Source organism: Ctenopharyngodon idella, chromosome 1 (assembly GCF_019924925.1).
Source record: "Ctenopharyngodon idella isolate HZGC_01 chromosome 1, HZGC01, whole genome shotgun sequence".
In the NCBI taxonomy this organism is placed as follows: Eukaryota; Metazoa; Chordata; class Actinopteri; order Cypriniformes; family Xenocyprididae; genus Ctenopharyngodon; species Ctenopharyngodon idella.
Window position 1 is genome coordinate 24916812 of NC_067220.1, and position 26491 is coordinate 24943302.

The following is a 26491-nucleotide window of genomic DNA, read 5'->3' on the forward strand; positions in this document are numbered from 1 at the left end:
ATTTATATAGAAAAATAAAATACATTATTTACGTGAATTCCATATGATTAAAGAGTATGAATATGGAGGCTTGAAAGCCATTGATTTAAAATCTCTTGCTATACTCACTGGTTTGTTAAGAATAATCCAAAGCAGTTTTTCTGATCCTTTATCTAGGCCCACAGTTTCGTTTCCTTCTTTAAAAATATGTAAATATATGTGCGGTACACTGTCTATACAACATAAACAGCATAGGAGACTGACAGGGAAGAGACAAATTTGTTGAATAAAGTTATTATTGTTTTGTTTTAGCACACAAAAAGTATTCTCATCACTTCATAAAATTAAGGTTGAACACCTGTAGTCACTACAGGTGCAACGGTTCAAATTATTCACGGTTCGGTTTTTATCACGGTTTTGGTACGGTTCGTTATGTGCTATGCTCAGGGAAAAAAGGACTACTGTCACATAAAAATACAGAACATAAGAACAAATAATCAAACTACAACCAACAGAACAGATAAATGGGATCCGTGCTGTCAAAATGAGTCAGAATGCGCAAGGGCCAATTACAAACTACAGGTAAAACAAGTCAAAAATGTAGATTTTGGTCTAATTTGAGGTTCACACAAAAATGAGTTTATTAAGCCCTCAACTAGCGATTTAAATGCTTCAAATAGCAATTAAACATCTAAAAGTATCTTTATTTGTATGTTTTCTGAGAGGAGTACCTTTCCTTTGTCCATGAAAAATGCCATTTTTCCTGCTTACTTTACCACTTGTGCTTCCCCTCAGCAACTTCCTCATTAGTCCCAGTTGTGTATTGTTTTAAAGTGCAGCATTCAAACTTTGTGAATATTCACATCGATCCTGATATACGCATATAAACAGAATTGCAGTACTGACTATCTTTGCTTAATGTTATGAACAGCAGCTATGCTAATTATTCTCCATTTGCTTTTCTGTTTTACCTCGGGACACCCATCCCGAGGTGACTAGAGAGTACATCAGTTTCAGTTTGGATCCAGCCTCTTAAGAAGACCTCAGATGACTAAAACTTTGGAAGAGACGGCGCCAACTCCTGCGATGACTTCAGAAGATGCAACATCTGGATCAACACGCACATTCACATTCTATAAATCCTAATTATTGTTAATATGTAATTCATTTTTCCAGGAGCTCTTTGCTTCTACCTCCAATTAAATTGCTAACAGTGATTGTATGTTAATCGCCTAAATTATTACATTATTAGCTAACTGCAGTCTCCAAATTGTAATGTTGATATGCATTCTCTGTAAAGCTGCTTTGAAACGATATGTATCGTGAAAAGCGCTATACAAAATAAATGTGAATTAAATGTGAAAAAATGTGAATACTTCAAAATGTTGAAGTAAAATATTGAAAAAAAGTTTATTTTTCTATAGATATTTGGTTATTAACTAAGGTTATTAACCTGAAATAAGGTGTTATTAACAGGTATTTTAAGGTATGGTTGCTAGGTGATTTTGTTTTTAACCTTCAGAAAACTCGATTTTTCTCAAAATTGACTTTGCTGACTTTATTGACTTTATCAAACAGATGTAGCTCAGTCATTTTTTGTTGTTTTCCAAAAAAAAAAAAAAAACATCATTTTGAAGGTTTTTTTAATAGAGATTGTGAAAATAACAATAACTCATTTTTGAAAATTTGCTCATTGCGACTCTTTTCCCAGCACAAGTCACAAACACAGTAGAGCAAAGATACAAATGAAATAAACAGTGCTTTTTGCTTTTTAGGTCTTTCAGATATCTAACAGTAGTTTTTAGGTACAGAAAATGAATAAAGTAGCTAATCAAATGTAAAACAACATTGCATATAATCTTCACTGTAAATAAAGATTTTCTAAAGTCTTCTCTACCTTTCTAGGCCTTGAAAATGCTAATTAAATTGCTGTCTATGGAGGAGTCAGAGAGCTCTTTCATCAAAAATATCTTTTTGACGAGCATTTATCCTATTAGTGATTTTATACAGAAAAGATTTCATTACGAGGTGGATCCTTGTGGTTTTTGTTCTTTCCCTGTAACCTTTGATCACCTATTCTTTTACTGTGAGGTTACTTCTAAATTTTGGTTTGATGTACAATGCTTGTTGTCAGTAGAAACGGAGACAATTCCTCCTATTAGTGTTGTCACGGTACCAAAATTCCAGTAGTCGGTACCAATACCATGAAAATTTTACGGTTCTCGGTACTAGTGTGTCACGGTACCAAAATTCCAGTAGACGGTACCAATACCATGAAAATTTTACGGTACTCGGTACCAATTCCGGTACCACAGCAAAATCTGTTGGAACTTTTTTACTATTTTATATAGCTTATTTTAAAAACATATTAATATGATTTGGAGCATGTGTGTATGTTTGTGTGTGTTCCTCAACAACCGTCCATTCCGCCGTGATGAATACGATCCTCAATCGGATGGAACTGGAATAAATACTTTGAATGTTGCGATCCTGTCGGACTTATGATAGCTACCTGAATCGTAACAAAGCACTGTTGGCCAGAGGAGAACTGGCCCCCCGACTAAGCCTGGTTTCTCCCAAGGTTTTTTTCTCCATTTAAACACCTATATGCCACTTGTCTGCCACTTGATGTCACCTGATGGAGTTTGGGTTCCTTGCCGCTGTCGCCTTTGGCTTGCTTAGTTGGGGACACTTGACATTTGACTTGACTTTTGATATTCAACAGTGCTTTGATCTGCCTGCATTGACACTATTCTTTTAAGAGCTGCTGTGCAGCCAAATAATGTACCAGTTATCAATGTAAAGCTGCTTTGACACAATCTACATTGTAAAAAGCGCTATATAAATAAAGGTGACTTGACTTGACTTGTGTATATATAGGCTACCTCAATGAAATAAATTTTGAAATATAAAAAAAATAAAAAACAGCATATGCTGGTTAAGGTAGGTTTTGAAGCTGGTATGCTGGTTTGAGCTGGATTATGCTGGTCAAGTACTGGTCCTATGCAGGTCCATGCTGGTCCTATGCTGGTCCTGGACCAGCATGGACCAGCTCAAACCAGCATACCAGTTTCAAAACCTACCTTACCAGCATATACTGTTTTTTTCAACAAGGGTAACAGACGTGCGTGTTTATTTTAGCTATTCCGTCAGTAAAACAACACACTACAGCCTGTAAAACTATGAAATAAATATTGGTAAATAATGGTAACTTAAATAATAAGAAAGTTAAATATTATTTAAAAACATTTGTTTTTTTATTTCCACACAAAGATGCGTCATATAGCCTACCGCTCTGCTCTTTGAGAGGAATATGGGACACGAGCAGGAAAAAGACCATTTCTCTTTAATAATATCTTCATGTTATCTCCTGATATTACAAGCAACTGACACTTGTTGTAAAAGGTCTGAAGAGCAAGTTTTATACTCCGCGGGGGCAAGACATTCAGGCCATGTTTGATTTTGCGCTGCCAGAAAAAAGCGAGAGTAAAAAAAAAAAAAAAAAATCACCAGCAAGTGAAACGCGCTATACAAATAAATTTGACGCGCCTTATAAAGTCTAATAACAAGCACAAACTGCGTTAAATAGAAATTGACGTGCAAGCAAAAAGGTTTCTGTCCAACGGTGTTTTTCCTACTTTACCACAGTAAAGAATGCGAATAGCCTATAACAGGCCTAAATGCGAACGAAAGAAACGTTTACAATTCTCTTTGTAAGTGAAGATTTGGGAAAAGAAACAGAGATTCCATGTTCAGTGGAATAACTAATGGAATATTGTTAAATTCTCTGCTAATCGGGTGACCAGATCGCGATTCGCAAAACAGAATACAAAGCTTAAATTTATGGACTCCCGTACCTCTCTCATTCGGCATGAACTAAAATGTTTCCACGGCTGCGATGTCACATTTAATTGCTAACCTATTATTTCTTCTGTAAATAAAGCTTTGTGCTTCACTCGTGTCATATTCAAGTAAATACTGCCACAGCCAGGGCTCTGAACCGGTTCAAGGAACAAAACGAGCGAAATTTTGACCGGAACGTAACCAGAAACGGAAACAAAATCAAATTGAATCGTTCTGAACAGAAACACTAATTTGAAATGACCATTAACTGGTTAATAACGTTATTTTTTCGTTCTATTTAATATTTTGATTTGGCAGTCAACTAATCACGAATTCAAATAGTACAGCCTATGCAAATGTGACGCTGACGCATTCAAAGTGTGTGAAAAGCGAGCGCTGATGCGCTCAGGAACAGCTGTCAAGTCATCAATAGGTTAGGTAAGTCACAATGGCAATGCCCTGGAATTAGTTAGGCCTATATTTAAGTGAAAATGAATGTCAAGTAGGCTAATATGCAGCTTGTTGTGCGTTTTCAAACCAGCGGAAATTGCAGGATATGTAGAACATGAGTTCACACAACGTCTCATCACGCACATGCAGCGCTTCTGTGAACGGAGAAAACAGAATAAAACTATAGGCCTACATAACACATTTACAATAAAAGGGAATATTTAGGCCTAAAGGCTACGCAATATTTCACTATATAATTAGGTCTACAGATTAACAAAACAAAAGTGGTTCATTGTGGCGCACTCCAATGATCTAGGAAAGGAAGCAGACATTCTGCTTGTTTTTGCTATTTAAGTGTCTTTTGTAAATGTATGAACTATGTCTTGCTTTTACCTGTATGGCCATAAATTACGGAGTACAGTTTACTGTCTTAGAGGGGGGAAAAAATTCCAGTGGTCGCGCCGGCGCCTCAAGCGCGCATACACAAATTCTTGCATTGCTTACTTGATATCGCAGCCTGTTAAATAATTAAAATAAAATAGAATCAACCAAACAAACATATAAAACGTTACACTGCTCAATTCAATTCTGCAATAGGCCTACAATCTGCCGTTTACCACCCGTGACCACCACCTGACTGTGCTGTTATGTGAAGGATGATGTCGATAATGCGAGTGAAGTACAAAGCTTGCATAATAAATAATAGTTTAGCATTCGTCTCGAAAATGGAAACAGTGCCGAATGAGAAACGTAGGCTTCAGATTCACTTTAAATTAATTAGTTTAGCATCTTATTTAGTTTTATTTCTAATAAATAAATCCTGTTTCTCGCCTTGAAAATAGCAACAGAAGCTGGAATGGCGTTAAAAAAGAAAAGATAATTTTTTTTTAAATTTGTTTTGGCTTGACGTATAGCCTGAATAGGCTGTTAACTTTAGAGGTTTTGTGGTAAAATAAAATAGGGCTGTTTTGTTCATAATTTATGTTTACAAACATTATAATTACATTATATATAGGCTAGGCTATTTGTAAACATTTTATTTACCGATAAATTACATTATTTCTGAATTTAATAATAAAATGCGACATATACGCGACATATCTTTTTTTCTCTCAGGAATAGCGTTGGTATTTTTAACCATGCAGCAAACATTTTAAAATATCTTGAAAAAATCCTTTATAAATCGTTGATAGTTTTTCCTTTCGTTTAACACTCTGGAATCGGAGGTATCGCCGGCGATACCACTTCGGCGATACCACCTCTGGCTGCAAGTATGAATCCAGTATCCAGTATCCAGCGCTCATAGTGATGACAATAAATATTACTCCTCTGTATAGAAAACTGACATAAACATATGAGAATCCATCAATATTTCTCCAAATGTGCATGCTTTTAAGCATATTAAGAAATTACGGTCAATATAAGATTTTAAGAGTCAAAATGTGAAGCTTATTAGATCTTTTTAATGAAGTATAGTTTGTCAACTGCACATTAACATTTAGGCTATATAATATAACAAATATAAAAGCCTATATGAAATGCCATAGAGGCAGGAATGCTCAGACGCTTTGCATCACAGAAATACATTATATTTTAAAGTATATTAAAATAGAAAACCATTATTTGGTTAGAGACTTGAGACTTCTTCTAAAATATTATAATGGCAATGCGTTCAATCTTTTGACTGGTACTGTAATTTAACATAGGCCTATACAAAATTTTCTTCACATGATGTGCAATAATACATGCATGCAAGAGATCACAAAAATCATGTATTTTGGTCAAGAGTGGACATTAATCCTGTTATCAGCATGATCACAGAGGGTTTTTTCACATAGCCCACCTGACTGAAAGAGCTCATTATTATGCGGGTAATTCAGGTCATTATGCGGATCTTTTGTCTTCTCAGGTGTGAATCACAGCATTATTCATGAAGATTCACGCCTCCACGCATACTGTGTTTTTTTGACAAAAAGTGTCTTACAAAATCTAAATCAATATATCGTTTTATATATACGAGTAGGTAGGATAATTTTTTACATTATTTTGAAACAAAAACTCTAGTCTACAACCTTCAATACCCAGAAGTCTTGTGAACACAGATTTAATATTTTTTTTGGCCTTATTTTGGTGACTTAAGTTTTTTGTTTTTTCAATAACCACGCATAAACGTTATTCCTTCAAAAACACAAACATGTATATACATGTTCCTCACATATTTGTGTAGCCTAGTTTGTGCTGAATACAGTGTAATGACACTTTTGTCATTAATATGTTTATGAACAACTGAAAAAAGCACAAATGTCAGGGCATGTCAAAATTTCTCCAGGTCCCCCAAAAAACAGGACCCAAGAGGGTTAATAGGTTTACATTTGGACAGAATCTTGTTATAAAAGATAATTGTAGGCCTACTGGCTAAGACGGCAAATACTCTGTTTTTTAATAAATAAAATGCTGGTGTTATGGACAGAAGGGTCGGAGACAACAGAATACAGGTAAGTGATGTTTATTTGACAGACAGCAGTGGCAGACAGTGATGCAGGTGAGTAAATGGCAGACGTGACGTTAGAATGTAGTATGAGAAGGTTGATACTGTCTTTTGTCTTGCAGGAGTGAGGATCGTGGCTGGTAGCTAACTGGAGTGTTGGAAAGAGGAGAGACGAAGATCGGCGAAGCACACTGAGACGACACCACAGGAGGGAACAGGAAACACGCTGGAATGGAGACGGTGAGTATCGAGGAAATCCTTGAGGTAAGCATAGAAAGAGTCCTTATGCAAACGAGACCGGACGAAGACTGAGGTGAGTATGAGCCCTTTAGTATCTGTGGTGATTGGGGTGATGATTGATGACAGGTGTGCGTGTTCAGAACTCTGGTGAGGGAGTGCGCGGTGATTGGGTGATGATAGAGCCTGGTGGGTCTGTGACAGTACCCCTCCCCCTCCACGGCCCGCTCCACGTCGTGGTGGTCGTCCTCTCCCACATGGAGCAGGTTGGTCTGGATGAGAGGTGTGGAAAGCGTCGAGTAGAGTGGGATCAAGGATGTCGTTTCTGGGTACCCATGAGCGCTCCTCAGGACCGTAGCCTTCCCAGTCCACTAGGTACTCCAGTAGACCACCACGGCGCTAGGAGTCCAATATCTCGTTGACCTGATAGGCGGCTCCATCCTCCAGGATAAGAGGGGGGGGGGGGGGGGGTTTCCAGCTGCTGCGCCAGGCTTTGTGGAAATGGAAACAGAAGGGTGGTGAGGCTTGAGAAGTGAGACATGGAAGGTAGGGTGAATTTTGTATTGTGCAGGTAACCTGAGCTGATAAGTGACCGGGTTGATCTGCTTCGAGATGGTGAAGGGGCCAATGAATCTGGGACTGAGCTTCTTGCAGGGCAGACACATTCTGATGTCCCGGGTTGACAGCCAGACCTTCTGTCCTGGTTGATAGACTGGTGTGTGGGAACGTTTCAGGTCGGCTGTCATCCTGCGTCTGTGCAAGGCTCGTTGTAGCTGATGGTGGGCTGCGTCCCAGACCCTCTTGCTCTCTCGGAACCAGTAGTCGACAGCTGGTACATCCGATGGTTCCCCTGACCAGGGGAAGAGTAGGGGTTGGTAACAGAGCACGCACTGGAAGGGAGCGAGTCCAGTGGTGGGTTGACGCAGGGAGTTCTGTGTGTACTCGGCCCAACCCAGAAACTGGTTCCGAGAGTCCTGGTGGCCATGGCAGAAAGAACGGAGGAATTGTCCGATCTCCTGGATCTTCCTCTACGTCTGCCCGTTCGACTGAGGATGGTAACCTGAGGAGAGGCTTACGGTCGCACCTAGAAGAGCGAAGAATGCCTTCCACACCCTGGATATGAATTGGGGTCCACGGTCTGATACAATGTCCTCTGGAATTCCGTAATATCTGAAGATGTGGTTGAACATGAGTTCTGCAGTCTCCATTGCAGTGGGCAGACCCTTTAAGGGTATTAGAGAATCTGTTGATAACCACCAGGATACAGGTACAGTTGTTGGAAGCAGGTAGATCTGTGATAAAGTCCACTCCTAGGTGTGACCATGGTCTATTAGGAACGGGCAGAGGATGGAGTTTGCCGGAGGGAAGATGGTGAGGGCTTTTCGAGATGGCGCATTCCTGGCATCCCTGCACGTACCTTCTCACATCCCTAGCCATGTTTGGCCACCAGAAGCGCTCCTTCAGCAACGAGAGTGTTTCATTGGCCCCCGGGTGGCCAGTGCCCAGCAAAGTGTGGGAAGAATGAATGAGTGGGGTGCACTGGATTCTGTTGATGTACTGTAAACCTATAGGACAGCCCGGCAGAGTGTTGGTGGAGGCATTGGAGGAGGGAATGGTGGTTTCAGACCATTTGATGGGACTCACAATAATATTTTCTGGCAGGATGGGTTCGGGTACTTCGTTGCTTTCTTCTGGAGTGTACAGACAGGATAAGGCATCTGCCTTAACATTCTTGGGACCTGGACGATCGGAAATACTAAAGTGGAATCGTGTGAAGAATAACGCCCAGTGTGCTTGTCGTTGGTTCAGTCTTTTAGCATCTCTCAAGTACTCTAGGTTTTTGTGATCAGTGAGAACAGTAAAGGGGTGCTGGGCACCCTCCAGCCAATGCCTCCACTCTTCAAGGACAAGCTTGATGGCCAGAAGCTCCCTGTTGCCAATGTCGTAATTTCTCTCCGCCGGGCTGAGTTTGCGGGAGAAGGCGGCACATGGATGGAGTTTGGCTGGATTCCCCTGCTGCTGCGAGAGCATCACTCCTACTCCTGTAGTGGATGCGTTCACTTCTACTATGAAGGGCTTCTCTGGATCAGGATGCACGAGGAACGGTGCGCTGGTGAATGCTTCTTTTAAGATGTTAAAGGCTTCGGTGGCAGCTGGTGACCAGGACAGAGACTTGGGCTTGTTGCGGAGGAGATTGGTAAGAGGATACGCGATGGAGCTGTAGTTCTGGATGAATCTTCTGTAAAAGTTCGCAAATCCAAGGAATCTCTAGAGTTCTTTGATGGTGGATGGAGTAGGCCAGTTCTTGATGGCTTCGACATTCCCCTCATCCATCTGGATGCCACTGCTGTTGATGTTGTAGCCAAAGAACTGCACTGAGGGTTGATGGAATGAACACTTTTCGGCCTTGAGAAATAGATGGAACTCCCTCAGGCGTTTCAGGACCTCCGCAACGTGGTGGCGATGTTTGGCCATGCTCCAGGAGTAAATCAGGATGTCATCGATGTAGACCAGAACGAACTTGTGAAGAAACTCCCGGAGCACCTCACGGATGAAGTCCTGAAATACGGAGCCATACCAGGCCATACAGCATCACGCAATACTTGTAGTGTCCAGTAGGGGTCACGAAGGCTGTCTTCCACTCGTCCCCCTCACGCTGCGGAGGTCCAACTTGGTGAATACAGTGGCACCGCGGAGGTGCTCCAGAGCCGCTGGGACGAGGGGAAGTGGATAGGGGAACATTACAATGGTAGTGAGAGGCTTCATCTTATTGATGGGAGGAAGAATGGCACTCACCATGGGACGAGAAGGACGAGTGGGGCATGCAGAAATGACATGCCCATTGGCACCACAGTACAGACACAACCCCCGGGTCAGCCGCCTCTGCCGCTCAGCGAAAGTCAGCCGATTATTTTCCAGTTGCATGGGTTCATTGGCTGGATCTGGAGGGCTGATGGAGTCTGGCCGGCAGAGAGATGATGTGAATAGCGACCGGCCCTGGTGTTCTTCTAAACACGACTGCATACGAGTGGCGAACCGAATGGAGAGTTGGATGAAATGTTCTAGCCCAATGGAATCCTCGTATGCAGCTAGATGCAACCGCACTCGTGGATCCAGGCCTTGATGGTAGGTAGTCAACAACGACTGCTCGTTCCATCCACTAGCAGCTGCAAGAGTCCTAAACCTCAGAGCGTATTCGTTAACAGACATGGCACCTTGTTTCAAGTGGTAAAGTTGCTCACCAGTAGATGAATCCCCGGTGGGTCTACCGAAGACTTCCTTGAAGTGGGTCACGAAACTGGTGAGAGATCGGGTAACCGGACTATTCTGTGACCAAATAGTTTCAGCCCATTGATGTGCTCTGCCATTCAGCTGGGAAATAATGAAGGCTACCTTTGCGTGATCGTCAGGGTACAAGTGCGGTTGCATCTCCAGGACCAGCGAACATTGCAGGAGGAAACCGTTGCAATCCTCCGCCGAGCAAGAGAAGGGCGCTGGTTTAGCCATGGGACTAGCGTAAACAGATGGGAAGGAGTGACGGTGGTGTTGGCAGAGGTGATCGCTGGTGGAGATGCAGGTGGATTGGAGGTGAGTGCTCGGCGTAAAACGTCCACGAGCTCCTGAAATGGATCTGTTGCACTCATGCTGTCGTCCTAAGTGTTGGTCCGGTCTTCTGTTACGGACAGAAGGGTCGGAGACAACGGAATACAGGTAAGTGATGTTTATTTGACAGACAGCAGTGGCAGACAGTGGTGCAGGTGAGTAAATGGCAGATGTGATGTTAGAATGTAGTATATGAGAAGGTTGATACTGTCCTTTGTCTTGCAGGAGTGAAGATCGTGGCTGGTAGCTAACTGGAGTGTTGGAAGGAGGAGAGACGAAGATCGGCGAAGCACACTGAGACGAGATCACAGGAGGGAACAGGAAACACGCTGGAATGAAGACGGTGAGTATCGAGGGAGTCCTTGAGGTAAGCATAGAAAGAGTCCTTATGCAAATGAGACCAGACGAAGACTGAGGTGAGTGTGAGCCCTTTAGTATCTGTGGTGATTGGGGTGATGATTGATGACAGGTGTGCGTGTTCTGAACTCTGGTGAGGGAGTGCGCTGTGATTGGGTGATGATGGAGCCTGGCGGGTCTGTGACAGCTGTAGGCTACGTATTATTATTATTATTATTATTATTATTATTAAGTAGGCTACATGCAAAAAAAAAAAAAAAAACGTTATTAACAGTTATTTTTTTCTAAACAAACCGGTTTTGGAACGTTAATAATACAGAAGGAACGCTGGAACAGAAACGTTAAAATACCGATTCTGCTTGGAGTGAAACGATTAAATTTTTTTTTTTTTTCATTTTTAAGCCCTGGTCACAGCCCTATCAGTGGGTACCGAATATACCCGGATTCTCGGTACTTCCGGTACTACGGAAATGCATGTATCATCACATTTTCAAAATTTCAGTACCGACTTGGTACTGAAGTACTGGTACTTTTGACAACACTACCTCCTATTGTCTTCTTTAAGTGTGATTTAAATTTACATTTCTCTGATGTTCAAGACTTTGTTTAATTGCTTAATGTCCTGTTAACAGACTTCGCAATATTTTCACACAAATGACATTTCGGGAAATTATTGCAATGCAGTTTGTGTGCAAGTTAAACTAAAATTAAACTGAAATCCGGCCGGTTGTCGATCATGTGTTTGGAGCACAAACCGACTGTTTCCGATTTATGGCCAGTTGACCAGTGCATCTCTAGGTAAAAGGTTACACCACAACAATCATTTGCACAAATGCTCCCAAATAAATTTTGAGGTCACACAGATTCAATTTCGGGAGCATATGCGACCAAAATGGTTGCAATTTCGAGCCTTGTTCTTGTGTTTTTTGTTTTTTCTCACATGTTTATTTTTGTTTATTTTGTGTTCATACTGGTGGATGCGTCTTATATTGTTGGATGTTCCCTGTCTTGTGTTGTACATTCTGAAATTAAAAAAAAAAAAGTGCATACTGAATTTGGTCCTCCGTTTGGTCCTCCAAATGTTCAAGTAAATAAATAATGTTCAAGTAAATATATAAGAGTGGAAATTCCTGTATTATGAACATGGCACTTGCAGGAGTTATTAACATTGTATGTAATACCCACAACCTTGAGCCATATTTTAGGCCCTGTAGATATACAGATCATCTAATAAACAGAAATCCAAAATTTACTTTAACATGTTTCTTCAAATTAGAGAAATTGTATCTTCATTGAATTGAAGCTTGACGGATGTGCATCCATAGCAACCATGATTAACAGGGGTTGGCGCCATCTACTGTGCTGTGGTTAAAGTTTTCTATGCACTATTTGATTTGACGGGACTCAAGAGACTGATTACTCTCTCCCTAGCCAACCAGTTGATAGATAAAAATAAAATTAAAACAAGCATGTAACGACCACAAACGAAAGGAAAATAGAGGAGTAAAAGTTACATAACTTAAAATGTACTTAAGTAAAAGCACACAGTTATTAAACTACTTAAAGTACAATTTCCGATAAAAACCACTTGATTACAATAACAAGTATTTATAATTACAGCATATATTAACACTCCAGCAGTGAATTCATGTTAGAAACATGCTAGCAATGTGCTAAAACATGCTAGAAACATGCTACATGTTAAAAAAATGCTATAAATTGCTAGCAATGTTAAAACATGCTAGCAACACGCTAACAATTAATTTGTTATATCATGCTAGCATTTTTTTTATTTTACAGTGTGTTAGTGCTCTTAAATGCAAGATTAAGATTTATATTCAAGTTAATCTTTACTGTAGATGTTGTAGTTATTTTTTTGTCATGACAGATGTTTGCATCATGACAGCTTTATTTGGAAAGAATTGGCACAAAGTTAATGTTGTTTTAAAATAAAAAGTAGTGATAAAAAGTATTAACTGTTCGGTTTTATTCATTTATTTATGTTCAAAGATAAGTTTGTAATTATGCTTGGTCTTTCTTTGATGCTGTGCAAAAAAAAAAAAAAAAAAAAAAAAAAAAAAAAAAAAAAATCACAATTTGATTTTTTCCCTAAATCGTGCAGCCCTAGGTTTAAGCTTTAAAATTAACATCCAAATCAGAGAAGAAACATCATGTGAGGAGATCTACCACACAAAGGCTGACATACACAAATACACAAAGAATAATGTACCTTCTGAGCCTCCAGTTTTACAGCAATCCAGTCAGATTTCAGAGCCACACAGTAGAAATACTCCTGTAGAGCCTCTTCACTGCGGCCGGCGCCCCTGAACACTGCAGCCTTAATGTAGTGAGCCTGTAAAGAGAAAACATGGTAAATTAAACCTGCAAGCAGCAATGAAAGGGCCCTCGCACCAAGGGCTCATCGCCACCCGTTGGCCTCAGGAAAACAGTGAACAGTGGGTGACATGCATGTAAGTGAATAAATACAGGAGAATTATGGCAAAGTCATTTCAAAGTGCCAGACTTCCTGCTGCGAACAGGTGGCGCTTTGAGCGTAACTGAATATTGCCATGTTGATGTCTCCAGGCCAGGACTATTATCGAACATGTGAAGTTTGGAGCAGATCGGACATCGTATGCTTGAGTTACAACAACTTCCTGTTTCGTGGCGTTAATTGCAAACATTAGCACTTAGCCAAGTGTTGCATGTTTTAACATGTTTCTAGTATGTTTGCTACTTAGTGGCATTTCGAAATGTGTTTCAGCGAGTGAATTACAGTGTAAAGCATGCCATTTCCCGTTGCCAGCAGGTGGCGCTATGACTAACTGAATATTGGCAAATAGATGTCTTTAGGCCAGGACTCTTATCACACATGTGAAGTTTGGGGCTGATTAGACACTGTATGCTTGAGTTACAACAACTTCCTGTTTCATGACGATAATAGCATGCTTTAGCAGTCAGCTAGGTGTTGCTAGCATTTGTGTTGCTAGAATGTTTCTAGCATGTTTAGTAGTCAATTGAATATTTTGCTAAATATTGTATTGTACTATTAGTATGTTGCTAATAGTGCATCATATTGTTAAAAACGTCACTTCCTGTTGCCAGTAGGTGGCGCTATAACTATAACCGAATATTGTCATGTAGATGTCTTCAGGGAAGGACTCTTATCAAATATGGCACATTTTAATATGCTGTCAAGAGACCATAACAGCGTTAAACATGTCACTTCCTGTTGACAGCAGGTGGCGCTATGACTATAACTGAATATGGGCATGGACATGTGTTCTGGACAGGACTTTTATCAAGTGTGTGAAGTTTGGGGCAGATCGGACACTGTTTGCCTTAGATACAGCAACTTCCTGTTTCATGGCGAAACATCAAATTTTGACAGGCCACCAGGGACACGGCCTTTTACGAAAACTCAAGATCTTCGCAATTTAGCATCGCACAAGCCTTATGATTACACAAACCAAATTTGAAGATGATCGGATTAAAGCTGTAGGAGGAGTTTCTACAAAGTACGAGGCCTGAAAATGGCAAAAACTGCACAAAAATCGCACAGGAAATTCAAAATAGCTTCCTGTTGCGTTTAGGACTTAGCTCCAGGAGACTTTTTTGTAGGTAATGGGACGGTACATGTATGTACCGTATTTCGTACATGTACGTTGAACGTAGTCCGAGGCGCACACCGTTGAAGTTTTATAGGTGGCGCTATCGAGCCATTTTGCCCCACCCATTTCTGAAACTTATATCAGATGTCAATTTTCACCAGTCCTGACGCGTGTGCAAAGTTTCGTGAGTTTTCGAGCATGTTTAGGCCCTCAAAAATGCGATAATGTTTGGAAAAGAATAATAAATATAGCTGCAAGCAGCGATGGCGGGCCCAAGCCCGGTGGCACCGCCACCCCGGTGGCTTCAGGGCAACTATGCATGGCGGGCAATAGCCATTTAAAATGGTTAAACATAAAAAGACTATTTTAAAGTCATTTGAATACACCACATTTACTGAGAGAGAGAGAGAGAGAGAGAGAGAGAGAGAGAGAGAGAGAGAGAGAGAGTGTGTGGAAAATCCAAATTCAAACCAAAATATCTGACTTCCTGTTGATCGGAGCTAATGACTGTAAATTAGAAAGTTGTCCGGCTTAATGAGAACACTGTGTGTACCAAGTTTGGTGACTGTAGGTAAAAATATCCCCCCCACTTTTGTCAAAAGGTGGTGCTACTGAGCCCCTCCACCACGCCCATTTCTAAGGCTTTGTCCATGTCTGCTGTTTGACAACATTGATGTGTGTGTCGAGTTAAATGCAATTTGAAGCATGATAAGAGCCTCAAAAACACTCAAGAATATTATTAAAGTTTGACATATTGCCATGGCAACAATATTTAATATATCACAGATACATTCACATGTCTACATCTACCATGTTTTGACATTATTGTGATGAAGTTTGAAGCAAATCGGGTAAAAAAAAAAAGAAAAAAAAAAAAGAGGGTGATCTCAAAGCATTTTGAAAGTGACAAACTTCCTGCTGCCAGTTGGTGGCACTATAACTTTGACTCACAATAGTCACATCCATGTGATTGTTCTCCTACACCGAACACACAGCTGAAGTTTCATAAAAATCAATCAATGTATGCATAAGTTATAACACATTTCCTGATTCCCTTTTCTCGCCATAAATTTGTTGCCTCGCCACGGCCAAACTGTTCAAGATATCAAAAATTTTACATCCTCAATATCTTGACTTCAGGCTGACCGAGTTTGGTGGTGATCGGATTAATCGTCTAGGAGGAGTATATCAAATTCCAGAGCATGCGTTTTCCAAACAACCCATAATAACTGACTTCCTGTTGAGCTGGCGTATAACTTAGAGCATGAAAGTTGTTAGGCCCGATGAGGTCTATATGTGTACCGAGTTTCATACAAATACGTGCAAGCTTGTTTGATATATGGACCAATTTTTTAAGCAACATTCAAGGGTCGCTGTCGAGCCCCCCTGCCACGCCCGGGTACCAGCTTCTGCCCGGCCCTGACAGCCGACGATTCCGATGTGTGTGCAAAGTTTCAAGAGTTTTTGAGCATGTTAAAGGGCCCCGAAAACCCCAAAAACTTAGAAAAAAAATAATTTTCCTAAGGAAAACAATAGGGCCTTCAGCCTTTGGCTTTGGCCCTAAAAAACGGAGCAATTCCAATAGGGTCCTCACACCATCGGTGCTCGGGCCCTAATAATCCTAAAGAAAACAATAGGGCCTTTAGCCCTTTGGCTTTGGCCCTAATAATAATCCTTAGAAAAACAATAGGGCCCTGCACCTTAGTGGCTTGGGCCCTATTAAGAAACGGAGCAATTGCAATAGGGTCCTCACACCATCGGTGCTCGGGCCCTAATAATAATAATAAACAGAGGAAATCCAATAGGGTCCTCACACTTTGGTGCTCGGGCCCTAATAAAAGTAACTAAAGCCCAACAACACAAAACAGCAATATTTAAATTATAGCTGCGAGCAGCAGTGGTGGGCACAAGAATTATGGTGCCACTGCCAACTGCTGGCTTTAAAACAATGCATGGTAGGGCACATGCATTTAACCCTCTGGTAGTCTTTGGTTGTTAGGTGACCAAACAAATTTAAATGAGTCAATACATCAATCCATGGATTGATGTACTGACTCATGGATTGATGTATTGACTCATAATGTATTTGACTCATTATTTAACACTCTGGGGTCGGCAAACGCGCCAGCAAGTTTTGATGGATTTTTCACCACATAGCAGCAAAATCGACTTAAAATACTCAATTTTTGTCATACAAATAAAAGTAGACATTCTGTCAATTGATGTATATCAATTGACAGAATGTCTACTTTTATTTGTGTGCACTTATAATAACAGCAGTATGACAAGCTTTTGTAAAATAAAGAAAATAAACGGTGCGCTGTCAGCAGTCGAAGTCTCTGTGGATTTCTTTCTGAAATGTGTTTCAAAAACAATCCGAAATTCAGCCTGCCTGCTTGCTTGCTTGCTTGCCTGCCTGCTTGCTTACCATCCATCCATCTCTGACCATTTCTATATATCAGACCATTTCTATCTATCTATTCATCTATCTATCCTAGCATTTCTATCCATCCATCCATATGACCATTTCTATTTATCTGATCATCTCTTTCTCTTTCAAAACACTACTTCGGAGCTTTACGAATAGAATTAGTGATTCGGATCTCCTATCAAACGGCTAAACTGCTGAAATCACGTGACTTTTTCACTTCGAATCACTGATTCGATTCGTAAAGCTCTGAAGCAGTGTTTTGAAATGAGCCCATTACTATATTGTTGAAAAGTCGTTATTTTGTTTTTTTTTGGCGAACAAAAAGTATTCTCGTCACTTCATAATATTAAGGTAGAACTACTGAACTCGCATGAACTGTTTTAAATATGTTTTTAGTACCTTTATGGATCTTGAGAGAGGAAGTACCATTGCTGTGAATGCAGGCCTGCACTGAGCCATCGGATTTAATCAAAATATCTTATTTGTGTTCCGAAGATGAATGAAGGCCTTACGGGTGTAGAACGACATGACGGTGAGTAATAAATGACATTATTTCAATTTTTGGGTGAACTAACCCTTTAACAACCACATTTTCTATCCATTTTTATATCTGAGCTAGCCGGCTTTTAAAGGGGTGATGAACTGAGAAATAAAATTTTCCCTGAGCTTTTGATATATAAGAGATCATCATACTATAAGAATATCCTGTAAGTTTAAGAACTGAAAACTTCCTTGTTAGTCCAATAAAAGCTTTTATTGACACCAGGCCCAGCGAACGACAGGTTTTTCAAAGTGAGGATCTATGACGTCAAATGGCAGCAAGCACCACTTCCGCAGAAGATCAACGCCTACTTCATCACTGCCTGTTTAGCCCCGCCCACCGATTCACGCATGACATGTAATAGGTAAATAATATAGGCCTACGTGGTGCTATCGAACTACCAAGCAATAAACATGCCGTTGAGGATTACAAAATATTGTGCAGTGCCTGGACTCGACAGTAATGCAACATTAAAGTAACTGTGTTAATTCTAATGCCTGATCTGATATGTAATGATTCATGCACAGTCAGATGTTCTTTGTCTGTGTGTAAGTAAATCAAACCCGTGACTAAAAGTCAACTTGTGTTGTTTCTCTTAGTAGGATAAAAATAATCAGTTATTTAAACGGTGATTAAATTATATAAAGAAAGCGATCAAAGAAAGCTCCCTTTGTAATCGTTGGAGCAGTGCGCGCTGAAGCTGTCAATCAAACAGCGCAGTTTATCAGTCGCTGAGTTCTGGACACGCACAAAAAAATCCCATTTTATTCAACAAATCTCTTAATTATATTACGTTTGCACTGTTAGTGGCGATGAAAGCATTTGTTAGTGTACAGAAATTGAGTTGCAATGATGAGATCACTGCTTTCATGCGCTCAACATGTCTGTGATCGACTACAATGTTCATCTCTGCAACATTTCTGCCTTTCACCTTTCACGATCTAAATATAATGCCATAGATCTAAATGTAATGTAGCACTTTTCACGATTAGTTAACCTTGAGAGCTGTAATAGTAAAAACGCGCTAAAAGAGAGAGTAATATTTCTCTCTATTTCTTATGCAAAGATGTTAGCCAATTACAGCAGTGGGCATTAACACTGAAGTCTCACAGCAGACATACCCCTTAAAACAGAGCGTTCAAATCAGAGGGCTAAAATCAGGGAAAAATGCCTTTTATTTCTAAATTATGACAATTTTGGATGTAAAAAGCATACTGACATTATAAGTGCGCCCCAGAAAACATTATAAAACAATAAAACAACGCAGTTCATGACCCCTTTAAAACTTCTAAACTAAAATTTTAAACTATTAAAATATCTATTTTAAAACTACTTCAACATTTCTGGCTAAGCTTTTTCAAGCCAACTTAAAGTTTGTCTCGACAAACTTTTTTATCTAGTTTAATATTCATGTGTCTGTATAATGAGTGTGTTGCAGTACTGTTTCATTGGTTGTTTTCTCCCCTTTTCCCACTTTAAGAACTGTATTCTTATTATTAAAGCTACTAAAGTTATTTCATCAAGTGCAGTGAGTGATTTTCTGTTTTTCTTTTGTTGTTTGGTTCATTTTAACAACATGTACAGCAGTAGTACTGTATATTACGCTACACAGATCTAATATACACATGCGATTTCATTCCCTGCAGTTTACGATCACAGGCATAACCGACTATGTTTGTGAATTTTGTGTGTTTTTGACAGTTTAAGTACAATAAGATGTGTAATAGAAATCAGTTTAATACTGTGCTGTCTGACAGCCAGCTTTCTGTGTGTGTAAGTTTAAACTGTAATGGCATTGAAACACATGCAAATAATTAACTTTCATGATGACGAAGAACTGCAATGTCACGTGAGCGTGGCTGCAATAGAGATGATAATCAAAACCAAATAGATGTTTTGTTAGTTTTTGGCAGAGTATCAGAGGCACGAGACTGGAAAAACATCTGTATATATTTCAAACTGTAAAATATCATGTTTTGTTACTTGATACGCTGCTGTTGAAGTTCACCTCTATGTGGCAGTGTGTTACCCCAATTGCGAAGCCATTCTAATTCAGACTTTTATTAATACTGATCAACGCACATATAAAAGAGTAAAACAATTTTCAATTAAACACAGGGGTCTACAGTGTGAATGACCCGAACAGGCCCGGTTCTATGGGGGTGCTAGAGGGGGCACCCCTCAGTTGAAATGAATAACAGCATATAGGCCAAACAGATTTTGCAAACGCGCCAGTGCGTATTTGTGTTTGCACTCTGGAGAGCGTGGAGAGAGAACCTGTTTTTGCAGCGCTGAGCAATGTAGCCAATCACAGACATAATTGTTGATTTCTTGTGACACAATGGCCAATCAGAGGCGTTTAAGTTAAAATCCACTCACCACTCATAATGCTGGTGTTTATTAAGTGCGGAGTTATACAAGCTCACGAATCCTCTCATTATAACAAAGTACAGACACAATGTAAATTAAAGCTGCAAGCAGCGGTGAAAGGGCCCTCGCACCCGTGCCACCGCCTTTAGGAAAACAGAGCATGGTGGGCAATATGCATTTAAGTATATAAATATAGGAGGGCTATATCAGTTATTTGTATTTGCCACACTTCATGCTACCAGCTGGTGCCACTATGACTATAACTACATTTTGGCATGTAGATGTCTTCAGGCCAGGGCACTTATCAAACATGTGAAGTTTGAGGCAGATTGGACATTGTATGCTTGAGTTACAACAACTTCCTGTTTCATGACGATAATAGCATGCTTTAGCGCTCAGCTAAGTGTTGCTAGCATGATTTAAAATGTTTGTAGCATGTTTAGAACTCAATTGCATATTTTAGTACGTTGCTAGTAGTGCAGTGTTAAACATCACTTCCTGTTGCCAGTGGGTGGTGCTATTACTGTAACTGAATATTATCATGTTGATGTCTTCAGGGCAGGACTCTTCTCAAACATGTGAAGTTTGGGGCAAATTGCATATTGAATGCCTGAGTTACAACAACTTCCTGTTTCGTGGCTTTAATAGCATTCATTAGTACTTAATCAAGCGTTGCATGATTTAACATGTTTGGAACATGTTTGGTACTTCATGGCATATTTAAATGTTTCAGGGCGTGAATTACAGTGTAAAGCATGCCATTTCCTGTTGCCAACAGGTGGCGCTATGACTAACTTAATCTTTACATGTAGATGTCTTCAGGCGAGGACTCTTATTAAACATGTGAAGTTTGGGGCAGGTTGCAACAGCTTCCTCTTTCATGGCGAAACATCAGACTTTGTCAGGCCGCCACGGACACGCCCTTCAGCGAAAACTCAAGATTTTCGCAATTTAACATCGCTAAGGCCTTAAGATTAGACTGACCAAATATGATATTGTTCTGGTAAAATCTCAATGAGGAATTAATCACAGTGTAAAACATGACTTTTCTTGTTGCCCGCAGGTGCCGCTATGACTGTAAACTGAATATTGGCATGTAGATGTCTTCAGGCCAGGACTCTAATAAAACATGTGAAGTTTGGGGCAGGCTGGACATTATATGCCCGAGTTACAACAACTTCCTGTTTCATGGCAAAACACCAAATTTTGTCAGGCCGCCACGGACACACCCTTCAGCGAAAACTCAAGATCTTTGCAATTTAACGTTACCAAGGCCTTTAGATTAGACTCACCAAATATGATATTGATCTGATAAAAGTTCTAGGAGTAGTTCATTAAAGTACAACGTCTGAAAATTTTGCAGAGAAAATTAAAAATATCTCACTTCCTATTGGGTTTTCAGATTTTGCACCCAGGGACTTTTTTGTAGGTATCGGGCTGTTACATGTGTTTACCGAATTTTAGGGATGCACCGATACCTTTTTTTAAGGGCCGAGTACGAGTACCAATACTTTTTTTCTAGTACTCGCCGATACCTATACATTTATTAATTTTTTTCTCTCTCTCTCTCTTTTTTTTTTTTTTTTTGAAGTTGCAGTTTTCCAAGTACAACACAGTGAGACTAATGAATGTAGGACAGCTTCTTTATTATTACTCCAATGAAAAAAGTAATAATTTTTATGTGCTTGTCACAAACTTAAAGAACAAAAATTTCACAGTGTCCATAACCTTCAAAGGGCATAATTGCCAATAATTGTTATATAAAAAAAAAATTTACAAACAAATTACAAACAATACAACAAATACTATAGCGATACAAATTAAAAAACTTGTTTTTCAGATACAGTAGGTTTATTTACCATGTATACATTTATTTAACATATTTGTTGTTTTATTAACATTAATGACAAATATAGGCTACGGTCCCTTTAAGACCGAATCCATGGATACTGACCGTATCCGTATCCTGTTTTCACCCAAATGTTTACATCCACTTAAGCCATAACCGACTGTATTTACGTGAGATACTCCACACGATGGACATTTTGACAACTGTGTGTGCATCTGACCATTTGGGCGCAAGGAGAACTGATCGCGCGATGTCTGAGAGAACTGGGATCACGCTCAAGAAAGAGAGAGAGAGCGCTTCTGGTCTGTGTCATTCAGCGCGTTTCCGCCTATCCCGCCTTCACTAATCGATAACGAATTGTGATTGAAAGCATGCAGTGAGCAATGTGTGTGTTGTTATCATTAATTTTGAAGTATTTTCACACCTCTGAGGCTGACATTGTTTATGCTGCTGCCACCGGTGTCTCTGTGCACGGAAAATTCTGTCAGTTACGTCACGTGAGGTATCCATCTTTGGTATCGGGGGTAAGTACGAGTACATGAGCTTGGTATCGATATCGATACTGGTATCGGTGCATCCCTACCGAATTTAATGCTTGTATGTGAAACGTAGCGCGAAGAGCACTTAATTTAAATTTTGTAGATGGCGCTATCGAGCCATTTTGCCACACCTAATTCTGAAACCCATATCAGACGTAAATTTTCACCACTTCTGACACGTGTACAAAGTTTAATGAGTTTGAGCATGTTTAGGCCCTCAAAAATGCATTTCATTTCAGAGAAAAATAATTGATTGAGCAATTACAATAGGGTCCCCACACCATCAGATTTTGCTTTATTCCATCAACAAAAATAGTTCAAAACAAAAATCACAACTGCTGCGCATCTCCGAGCAAACACAGGTGTTTCGTTTTTTAATCATTTAATATTTCTATATTAAAAACCTTATATTTAAAACATTAATCTCATAACATTATCATGAATTTAAATGCATTCATGCCACTTCTGAGCCTCATTAAACTACACATTTTCCATTTCAAAATTCCATACTTTTCCAGACTCAAATTTACAAACCTCTCTGTAGATTTTCAGACCATATTTAACATAAATGGTTCATACAGCATTATATTTTGTATATAGTGCAGTCATCTGAAAATATTTTTTTCATTTATTTTCTCAAAGTGACAACATACAGAGCCCCTAAAATAAAATAAATAAATAAAAAATATACATACTTCTGCATTCACACAAGAAACTTTTTTTGTGTCCTCGAGAAACCATTCACATGCGCATGGGAATTTTTTGCTCAAAATGATCTATTTGCTCAAAATTTGGCCATCCTTAAGCTAGTACCTCTAATATCAAGGCCTAATGTCCAATGTAATTGATCCTCTGTGGTGGTGGAGAAACCATGACAAAATGGGCTGATGTGCATTGTCTAATTTGCCAAGTTCAATGGTCTATAAAAAATAAATAAATAAAAAAAGTGTTCAAAATTTGGCTTTCACAGTACATCATATTTCAAGGCCTTAGGTCTGCTTTAACGCATACTCTGTGGTGGCCAAGAAACCACATCGCGAAATGTACTGATGGTGCAATACGGCTGTGTGTATTGTCCAGTATGCTAAGTTTAATGGTTTCTCATGCGCACATGAAAATCTGTATTTTTTTTATTTTTGCAAAGGTCCATTTTAGAGGCTGTGTAATACGGTGCTAAGAATATTGTGAGAAGAGATCCAAAACACTTCTAACCTGCATTTTTGCATAATGAAAAAGTGCACCTTGAATTCATTCAGTCGTGTTTGACAATCACTAAAGAATCACTAAACGGCTGCCATGAAAACACTTCTTTTATGATACATTTATTTTCATTAAATTCTTAATTTTCTATTATAGAAAACTAAATAGGGGCAATAGTCTGAAAACGTAAATATTTTTTCATACTTTGCTTCTCGTTTTTTTCGCCCATATTACCTGTAGAAAAAAAAAATCTGCCTAAGAATTACGCATATTTGAAAATAAGGCATTTTTTTCCACTTCAAGCCCTCATCAACAGTTACATATAGCCTATTAATGATTATATACAATCTTAATAGTAATTATTAAGATTGAAGATGTGCTTGGGAAAAAAATATATTACCAGAATATCTTGCCCAATAATTATGCACACACTGTAATAACAATGAGGCAATATTAAATGGTTCAAATAAAGTATCAAAAGCAAGTCATTTTATGGTTTTATTGAACAACACTGTTAAAATACATAATGTAATGTACATAATGTACAATCAACTTATGTACATTAATTATTACAATAAATGCCAGCAGAGGGCGTCCACAGCCTGGTGATTGTTGAGTGGCTGATAGAGAAGGCTATGCTAAACTGTGGCAGGCAGTGCAAGTGACAATAACAGATGATGACATGACTCACCATGTTCGTTGACTGATTCCAGCTAACCACAGTTATTTAATGGACTCGTAAAAAAAAGATACTGTTATGCTGATGACACTCAGCTCTATATTACTTCATGCCCTGATGAAACTTACTAATTCACAAAATTAATGGAACACATAGCTAATCTAAAAAAAATTGGATGACTAGTAATTTCCTACTACTTAATTCCGAAAAAACAGAGATTCTAATTATTGGACCAAAAACCTCAGAACGTAATAACCTAGAATACTGTCTAACACTTGATGGCTGCTCTGTCAAGTCTTCGTCATCACTTAGGAACCTGGGTGTGCTCTTTTGATATCAATCTTTCATTTGAAAGTCACATTTCTAGCATTTGTAAAACCACATTCTTCCATCTTAAAGATTTATCTAAACTACGATACATGCTCTCAATGACAAATGCAGAACAGCTAGTTCATGCGTTCATGACCTCAAGGCTAGATTATTGTAAAATATAATACAATATAAAACACCTTAAATTGAGGACATTCCAGTCTATAAATAACATGAGTAGCTTGACAATTAATAAAATTTTTAATAGAATAGATCTTATTTGTTTTTACGTCTAAAAACTTTTTACCTTGTACAACATTAATCACAATGATTACAATGGTAGCATTTAAAGCAACCCTTAGGTTTTGTCACGATTAGGTGGTGTAGTATTCAAAGCATGACGAAGGCGATATCTTCAAAGATATTTAATGGAACACTAGGAACAAGAAACAGGGGAAATACAACACCGTGTAACAAACAATACAGGACGAAGACTGAACTGAAACTGAGTACAAAAGGAAACAGGAGCAAACAAGAATAATTAACAAGACATAGCTGGTACAAATGAACAAATGAAGGTAACCATGGATACAAACAAGTGACAGGAAACCGAACAAAAGAGAACATGTGACTACCAGAACATAGTGCAAAACAGACAGACGTGACAGGTTTAACCCCTAACCAGGAGCTTTCATGGGTGGGTGGTAAATAGCTGAACTAATTTATCCCCTAAGGTTGTACTTTTTATAAAAAACTTATCATTGGAGAATCTTGGAGAACATTTCTCAAAAATTCACTTTGTAAAATTTCCCAATTTTTTTTTGAGTAATTCTTTTAATATTTTTAGCAACTCTACTGTATTTTGTCACAAAATAGACTTTGGTAAAACTTTCTGCTCTTGTTTTCTTTATAACAAAATCTTCCCTTGTCATTTTTTTTGCACGCATCTTGGCTTTTTGAATAGTTTCAAACTTGTACCCTCTATTTTTGTAAAATTGTTTTAATACACCCTCAGCTTTATCCTCAAAAACTTGTTCTTTGTCACAAATTCTACATAATCTTTAAAATAGCCTGAAAGATATATTCTCAATCAACTTAAGGGGATGAAAACTTCTAGCATGGAGAATTGTATTCCTATCTGTGGGTTTTCTAAATATTGATGTATGTAGATATCCTTCTTTATCTTTAGTAATTTCCAGGTCCAGGAAGTTAATCTTTTCCTTATTTTATTCTAAAGATGATTTCACATTAGAGTTGCTATTAAGATATTGATGAAATGAAGTTAAATCTTCCTCTGACCCCGAAAAAAATAGAATATCATCAATATAACGTCCCCACCAAATGATGTTATCTAAATAAGGATTTGTTGTAGAGTTCAGAACAAAATCATTTTCCCATTTCCCAAAGAATAAACCAGCATGAGGAGGACTATAACAAGCACCCATGGCACAACCTTCTTTCTGTTTAAAGAGTTTATCTTGAAAGACAAATATTATTGTTAAATTTAATAAAAAAATCTGAAGGTGGTAACTCAGTTTTTGGTCTAGTTTTCATAAAATACTCCAAAGCCAAAAATCCATTTTCATGTTCAATATTTGTATACAAAGACTCAACATCCATGGTTACCATATAAGAAGAATCATCAATATTATTCAACTCTTGAATCTTGTTTAATACATCTGTAGTGTCTTGAATATATGCTGGTAATGAAGGTAAAAATGGTCTGATAAACTAGTCTACACATTTAGAAACAGGTTCTGTTGAACTACTATTTCCACTAATCAGTGGTCTACCCGGAGGTTCCTCTAAATTCTAAATAGGAGGCATATAGAATGAACCTAAACAAGGATTTTTGTTCAATAAAAAAAAAAAAAAAAAAAAAAAAAAAAATCATTTTTTTGAAATCCAACGATTATCAGTAGGGTCTAATGTAAGCCGTTGATAATACTCTTTATTCTCTCTTCTTTTATATATTTATCTTTCCCCCAAATCACAATTGCACCTC

General features: G+C 38.8%; 2 protein-coding genes across 7 annotated transcripts in view; both read right to left on the bottom strand.

Moving 5' to 3' along the window:
* The window catches only part of LOC127514149 (uncharacterized), a 358601-nt gene extending 345442 nt beyond the window's left edge, over positions 1-13159 (bottom strand). The window contains exon 1 of the mRNA XM_051896634.1: positions 2615-13159. Within this exon, the coding sequence (XP_051752594.1) occupies positions 7397-9028 (1632 nt within the window). The 5' untranslated portion in view covers positions 9029-13159 and the 3' untranslated portion in view covers positions 2615-7396. The remainder of the gene's footprint in view (positions 1-2614) is intronic.
* The window catches only part of lonrf2 (LON peptidase N-terminal domain and ring finger 2), a 116033-nt gene that overhangs the window by 58664 nt on the left and 30878 nt on the right, over positions 1-26491 (bottom strand). For all 6 annotated transcript variants that reach the window (XR_007930554.1, XR_007930551.1, XR_007930550.1 and 3 more), the window contains exon 3: positions 13188-13310. Coding sequence is in view for 3 of the 6 variants with exons in the window: in XM_051896412.1 (XP_051752372.1) it covers positions 13188-13310 (123 nt within the window). In the remaining 3 variants the exon portion in view is untranslated. The remainder of the gene's footprint in view (positions 1-13187; positions 13311-26491) is intronic.